The 7730-nt window shown below is 41.3% G+C and overlaps 1 protein-coding gene across 1 annotated transcript in view; it reads left to right on the forward strand.

Annotated features, from left to right (window-relative positions):
- Positions 1-6326, forward strand: part of EDRF1 (erythroid differentiation regulatory factor 1) — a 110467-nt gene extending 104141 nt beyond the window's left edge. The window contains exon 24 of the mRNA XM_056532770.1: positions 4218-6326. Within this exon, the coding sequence (XP_056388745.1) occupies positions 4218-4389 (172 nt within the window). The 3' untranslated portion in view covers positions 4390-6326. The remainder of the gene's footprint in view (positions 1-4217) is intronic.
- The last annotated feature ends 1404 nt before the right edge of the window (positions 6327-7730 follow it).

Here is a 7730-nt window from a genome sequence, read left to right on the forward strand (position 1 = left end):
TCTATAGTTGCAAAGTTGCCCTTTTTTTTTTGCATTTTAAAAGCATTGGAGCAGTAGTAAGAAAAATGTGGATGCGGAGGCTGACTTTTTTCCTTTAACCCCTTAAGGACCAATGCAAATAAACCTGTACGCCCCTGAAAGACCAGGCCTGTTTTTTCAAATCGGGGATGTCTGTCTTTATTAGAGAATAACTCTGGTAACGTTTTGCCAATCACGATAATTCTGACATTGTTTTTTTGTCACAAGTTTTCCTTCATGTACATAGTAAAAATAAGCCGATATCATTTGTAGTTTTTTTTTATAATGCAAAAAAATCATGAAATTTTTACAAAAAATTACGATTTTTTGCTATTTTAACACTAATAGGATGCATATATTTATACTTACTGACCAAATAGTTTATGAAACTTATACTTTCAGATGTCTACTTTATTTTGACGTCATTTTTTTTGTTTTTAATTAACATTTTAAATTAGTTAGAAGCCTAACAATTTAACTTGAAATTTTGAAAATTTGAAAAGTACATCTTTTTTTATGTGCTATGCAAGGTTTGCAGAAATTAAAAGGTAGTAGAACATATGAACACCCCCCAAATGACCCCATTTTAAAAACTAGACCCCTTAAGGTATTCGCTAGGGGGTACAGTGAGTATTTTAACACCATAGTTTTTTGGCAGGAATTATTACAAAGTCAGTGTTAAAAATTCGAAATTTGCAATTTTTCACAAATGCATCATTTGGGGGCATATTTTTTGTACATCACTTCTGATATTGCAAGAAATGCACCCTATATTTTATTTAGCTGCTTGTCCCATGTTCGGAAATACCCCCGCTTTGGCCATATATGGTTCCTTGGCCGCGTGGTAGGACTCAGAAGGAGAGGAGCGCCATTTGGCTTTCAGGGCAGAACAGTACCCCCACCCCCACAAGTGACCCCATTTATATACCGCACTCCTACAAGTTATTGGCTGCACCAGGGACCACTCTGATTGGTCCTTGGTCGGCTGACAGTATAACGTGTCTGTCTGTGACAGTTAAGGCTCCTGATGGATATATCCGCCATGTTGTGGGAATAAGCACCCGCTCATGGCAAATATATCCATCACTGCTGCGGCTGGGTAGCTCAGTGTGTCCGCTCATGACTGCTGGCGGGAAATCCGCCGCTATGAGTGGGGACACAAAGCTACCCAGCCGCAGCAGGGAGCTCATTACCGTGACTGCTGCATAATGTGTAGGATCACATGGTGGACATCCGCAGCATATTACATGCTGGGAATGTCCGCCAATGCGATCCTACACATTATGCATTTTTTTAAATTAGATTCATTTAACTAAATGTATTTTTAAAATATATATATATATATATATATATATATATATATATATATATATATATATATATATTATTATTATTATTTTATTTTTATTTTTATTTTTATTTTTTTTTTTTACACTTTTATTACATTTTTATTTATTTTTACACTTTTAATTTATTTATTTATTTTTTTTTTACACTTTTTAATGCTTTGGAATACTTAGTATTCCAAAGCATTATAGTTATATGCTGCCTGCCAGTTTTCACTAGCAGGCAGCATATTAGGACGTGCCTCTGGCACGTCCTTTCAGGCAATACCCAGGGCAGACCTGGGGGTCTTTGTAGGACCCCCGGCTGCCTAGGTATGAAGCAGCACCCCGCGATCGCGCTGCGGGGTGCTGCAGAGGAGACAGAGGGAGCCCCCTCCCTCTGTCAGAACTCCTTACAGTGCGCGGTCACTTCTGACCGCGGCTGTAAGGGTTAAACTGCCGGGAGTGAAGTGAACTTCACTCCCGGCAGTGCGGCAGATCCTGGCCAGCCGCGGACACACACAGCACCCCGCGATCGCGATGCGGGGTGCTGCTGAGAAGTAAACTTCGGTCTCGGCAGTTTTAACCCTTACAGCCGCGGTCGGAAGTGACCGCGGGCTGTAAGTGTTATGACAGAGGGAGCTCCCTCTGTCATAACACTTACAGCCCGCGGTCACTTCCGACCGCGGCTGTAAGGGTTAAAACTGCCGGGACCGAAGTTTACTTCGGTCTGGGCAGTGCAGCAGGGTCCCGGCTGTGTGATACAGCCGAGTCCCTGCCGCGATCTCGTGGGTGCACTGGGCAGCACCCACGAGAATAATGGACGAGTATAGACGTCCAGGTGCGGGAACGCCCGCCAACCTGGACGTCTATACTCGTCCGTGGTCGTTATCGGGTTAAAGGAGTTATCCAGGGAAAAACTTTTTTTTTATATATATTCACTGGCTCCAGAAAGTTAAACAGATTTGTAAATTACTTCTATTAAAAAATCTTAATCCTTTCAGTACTTATGAGCTTCTGAAGTTTAGGTTGTTCTTTTCTGTCTAAGTAATCTCTGATGACACGTGTCTTGGGAACCGCCCAGTTTAGAAGAGGTTTGCTATGGGAATTTGCTTCTAAACTGGGCGTTTCCCGAGGCACGTGTTATCAGAGATTACTTAGACAGAAAAGAACAACCTTAACTTCAGAAGCTCATAAGTACTGAAAGGATTAAGATTTTTCAATAGAAGTAATTTACAAATCTGTTTAACTTTCTGGAACCAATATATATATATATATATATATATATATATATATATATATATATATATATATATATAATATTTGACTTAAAAAAAATAAAAAAATAAAAAATAACGGATGCAATCGGATATCTGTTTGGATCTGTTATTGTTCAGTTAATAAACCTCAGAAGTAAAAACGGATAATAAAACTGATACAAACTGATGACATTAAAGGCTCATCCATAGACTTCAATGTTAAATTTATTGTATCCGTTTTTTCTTCTGTTTTTTTTTTTTTTTTTTTAAATACTGCATGTGCCGTCTTTTCTCCCGTAAAAAAAAAAAACGGAAATGATGAGCGCAGACAGGTGCAAACGGATGTGAAAGGATTGTACAAAAAAAAATCCAATTGACATCATTGGGATTATTTTACAACCATTTGTAATCAGTTTACAAGCAGCAACAACGGATCCTAGCCGGGGTGGGGGGGAAACGGGGACAGACGTCCATGTGAACGCACCCTAAAACAACATTTGCAATAATCATATGCCAGGGAAGTGTTTCCCAACCAGGGTGCCTTCAGCTGTTGCAAAACTACAACTTCCAGCTTGGAAGGCTGTCCGGGCATGCTGGGAGTTGTAGTTTTGCAACAGCTGGAGGCACCCTGGTTGAGAAACGCTGTTCTAGATGCTAATGAAAGCTGCCTGACGTTGTCTTTCCTAGTGCATTTGCTTATACCTATACAGTACATGTTATTAATGAAGATCTGTATAGACTTTAAAGGGGTATTCCAGGAAAAAACGTATTTTTATTTATCAACTGGCTCCAGAAAGTTAAACAGATTTGTAAATTACTTCTATTAAAAAATCTTAATCCTTTCAGTACTTATGAGTTTCTGAAGTTGAGTTGTTTTCTGTGTAAGTGCTCACTGATGACACGTGTCTCGGGAACCGCCCAGTTTAGAAGCAAATCCTCTTCTAAACTGGGCGGTTCCCGAGACACGTGTCATCAAAGAGCACTTACACAGAAAAGAACAACCTTAACTTCAGAAGCTCATTAGTAATGAAAGGATTAAGATTTTTTTTAATAGAAGTAATTTACAAATCTGAATTCGGGTAGAAGAAACAGACATGGTGCACATCTACAATCTTGTATAATGATCTGATTGCTTCTCAGCATAATATCAAAAACTAACAGGTTGTTAGTATACATTTTTGATCAAAAAGTACAAACCCACTCGCCACGTCAAGGCCCCCTATTTAGAGTGGGTCCCTAACGTCCCTAGCATAAAATGGCGTAGCATCGGGCGGCGCGACACCAGTGCCCACGGGGGGAACGACCCACTGGCAGAGCGGCCCCAATGCCACTCAAACCAGTCTATGGGTCGCACTTAATTTACAAATCTGTTTAACTTTCTGGAGCCAGTTGATATATAAAAAATGTTTTTTCCTGGAATACCCCTTTAACCATTTTACGGAGGAGGACACCCAGTGGAAGAGTTGCTCTTTAATATTTCATCTTCAGACCTTTGTCCTCCATCCTGCCCGCTGCAGCGATCTCCAGCCTTTTATCCTCAGTTGGGGACTTAGCTGTAAGCACCTTTTAATACAGCCATTGACCCTTCTATCTTTGTGCTCTTTCTCTCTTCCAGTAATCCCCCCGAAGAGGACGCCTCCCTGAAAACCTACAAGCAGGTTTATTCCAGTCTTTTACGTGCTTCAACCAACAAATCCTCCACGCTGACCGAGAGACTGAGCGTGCTGATAAATCTACTAGATCAGCTTGGTCCAAAGAGCGAGGCAGATGAAACGGTCATTCAGTGACAAAAGGATTGCGCTTGGATACAGAGCGGACGCACGCCGTGCCTTGTTGAACCTGCCATTGCTGGTCTCTTCCACTTGCGTTCTACTTCTTGCCGGAGATCTTTCAGGGAAACTCTCATCACACCCGAATTCCACACGTCTTGCAGGGGACACAGGTTTTTTTCCTGCTTATATTTCTCCAGATACACATTTGCTCTTGCACTGCTTACCTGTTTTTGTAGGTACAAAGTTTACGGAACGCTGTGCCAAAAGGGTGAAAAAATAACCTGCACTATTCTAAAGATCTAACAGGGCTGCCTGCAGATCCCTCAAATTATCTCAAAGGGGTACTCCGGTGAAGAAAAAATTATTAAATCAACTGGTGCCAGAAAGTTAAACAGATTTGTAAATTACTTCTATTAAAAAACCTTAAAGGGGTTCTCCACCATAAAGTGATTTTAGTTCGTACCTGGCAGACAGTAATGGACATGCTTAGGAAGGATCTGCGCTTGTCTTGGGGCTAAATGGCTATGTTGTGAGATTACCATAACACTGTGGCTAGCTTTTTGTGAACTGGTATTTCCTTTGAGAGTTTTCTTTTTTACTAAAAATCCCATAATTCAATTTTCCTCCATAAATGAGTGGCATCCATTCAAAAGACCTGTGGTTTTCAATCAGGGTGCCTACAGCTGTTGCATTAGTTGCAGATTGATCTCTCTCCCACCAAGCGATCCCTCCACCCATTGAAGCAGACAGACTCCCTGTCATCAGCTGACTAGTGAGTCAGGTCTCGGCCGCATTGCAACCTGGGAAAAATCCGAGACAACAGTCATTTTGTATGCTGTTAAAAAGAAATATTGGGGTGAAAATCACAGAAGAATTGTGAGAAAACCGTCACACACAGGTACAGACACTATATAATGAACTACGCTAACTTTACAGCCCCTGTAGCATGGTCAAATAAATAAAAAATCCTGGAATACCCCTTTAACCCTTACAGTACTTATTAGCTGCTGTATGCGCCACAGGAAGTTGTATTTCTTTCTGGAGCTCTTTTCTGTCTGACCACAGTACTGTCTGCTGACACCTCTGTATCAGGAACTATCCAGAGCAGGAGAGGTTTGCTTTGAGGATTTGCTCTTACTCTGGACAGTTCCTAACATGGACAGAGGTGTCAGCAGAGAGCACACTGGTCAGACAGAAAAGAAATTAAAAAGAAAAGAACTTCCTGTGGAGCATGCAGCTGCAGCGAAGTACTGCAAGGATTAAGATTTTTTACATAAAAGTAATTTACAAATCTGTTTAACTTTGGGCACCAGAAATAATAATTATTATTTTTTTCACCGGAGTACCCCTTTAAGATCTCCAAAATCTCTTTATCTACCATATGCTGTGTCAGTCTAGTCTGTAATAGGATAACTATCCAAGTGGGTGCTCGGCTCGGTAACCTGCCCTTGTGCCTAAGTACAAAAAATCCAAAAAGGAAGCGGCAATCCAAAGCATCAAAGCAATAGGGTCCCGTTGCTGCCGATGGGGATTTCGCTGCAAAAGTTGCTGAAAGAATGATCTTGTTTATTCTTTTTCGGAATCCGCACAGAAAACATTGCAGTCTATTGGGACGACCTCTTCCAGCCGGGATATTTCTGACATTCTTCATTCTCATCCTAGCCTAAGCGGTGCTCACCTCAAGGAGAAACGTTGCCATTTCACTTAGAAAAGTGGTGAGGAATTGAAAGGAAGTTCCCAAAAATTCCAGAGCAATGGGTAAAGTCCTCTGTCCTACTTTTTTATAGTCCAGCTTTATCCACTTACTAGAGATTGAATACATCTTCCTAAACACTGTTTGCAGATATTGGAGCCCAATGACAGCAAGTCTGTGAAAAGATCCTGTATATGTTACATTGCAGTTTTACGGGGCTAGATCAGTGTTCTCCAAACTGTGGCCCTCCAGCTATTGCAAAACTAAAACTCCCAGCATGCCCGGACAGCCGAAGGCTGTCCGGGCATGCTGGGAGTTTTAGTTTTCCAACAGCTGGAGGCACACTGGTTAGGACTAGAGATGAGCGAACTTCCAGTAAATTTGATTCGTCACGAACTTCTCGGCTCGGCAGTTGATGACTTTTCCTGCATAAATGAGTTCAGCTTTCAAGTGCTCCTGTGAGCTGGAAAAGGTGGATACAGTCCTAGGAGACTCTTTCCTAGGACTGTATCCACCTTTTCCAGCCCACGGGAGCACCGGAAAGCTGAACTAATTTACGCAGGAAAAGTCATCAACTGCCGAGCCGAGAAGTTCGTGACGAATCAAATTTACTTTGCTCATCTCTAGTTAGGACACACTGTGTTAGGTACAGGCAAGCAAGCTGGACCCTCTAAACGGGCAGAGAAAAGCAGCTTTCAGCTTTAAAGGGGTACTCCAGTGGAAAACAATTTTTTTTCAAATCAACTGGTGCCAGAGTTAAACACAGATTTGTAAATTAATTCTATTTAAAAATATTAACCTTTCCAGTACTTATCAGCTGCTGTATGCTCACCAGGAAGTTGAGGTGTTCTTTTCTGCCTGACCGCAGCGCTCTCTGCTGACTCCTTTGTCCATGTCAGGAACTGTCTAGAGCAGGAGAGGTTTGCTATGGGGACTTGTTCCTGCTCGGGACAGTTCCTGACATGGACAGAGGTGTCAGCAGAGAGCACTGTGATCAGACTGAAAAGATCGCCAGAAAGAAATACAACTTCCTGCGGAGCATACAGCAGCTGATAAGTACTGGAAGGATTAAGATTTTTAAATAAAAGTTATTTACAAATCTGTTTAACTTTCTGGCACCAGTTGATTTGAAATAAAATTGTTTTCCACCATAGTTCCACTTTAGAAGCAGTCTCTGCATCTCAATAGATGCAGTGACTTATACATTATTGGTGCTGGGTGTATAGAGAAGGTTACACGAAGGTTAAGGTGCCCGGAATTATTCCGAAAAAAATATTAGAAAGCATGGTACGTGAAAGCCAACCAAAATATGTCCTTCATTAGTTTCCATATGGTTTCCCCCATCTTGAATGGGATCGCACCACACAGGGCCCTGCCTGGCTGAAAGTCATACGATTTTTGCGCAAACACATTGTATGGCACAGCCTTAAAGGGGTACTCCAGTGGAAAACATTTATTTTTTTTAAATCAATTGGTGCCAGAAAGTTAAACAGATTTGTAAATGACTTCTATTAAAAAAAATCTTTACGCTTCCAGTACTTTTTAATATCTGTATGCTACAGAGGAAATACTTTTCTTTTTGAATTTCTTTTTTGCCTTCTCCACAGTGCTCTCTGATGACACCTCAGTCCATGTCAGGAACTGTCCAGAGCAGCATAGGTTT

The sequence above is a fragment of the Hyla sarda genome, chromosome 7, assembly GCF_029499605.1.
Source record: "Hyla sarda isolate aHylSar1 chromosome 7, aHylSar1.hap1, whole genome shotgun sequence".
NCBI classification, from domain to species: Eukaryota; Metazoa; Chordata; class Amphibia; order Anura; family Hylidae; genus Hyla; species Hyla sarda.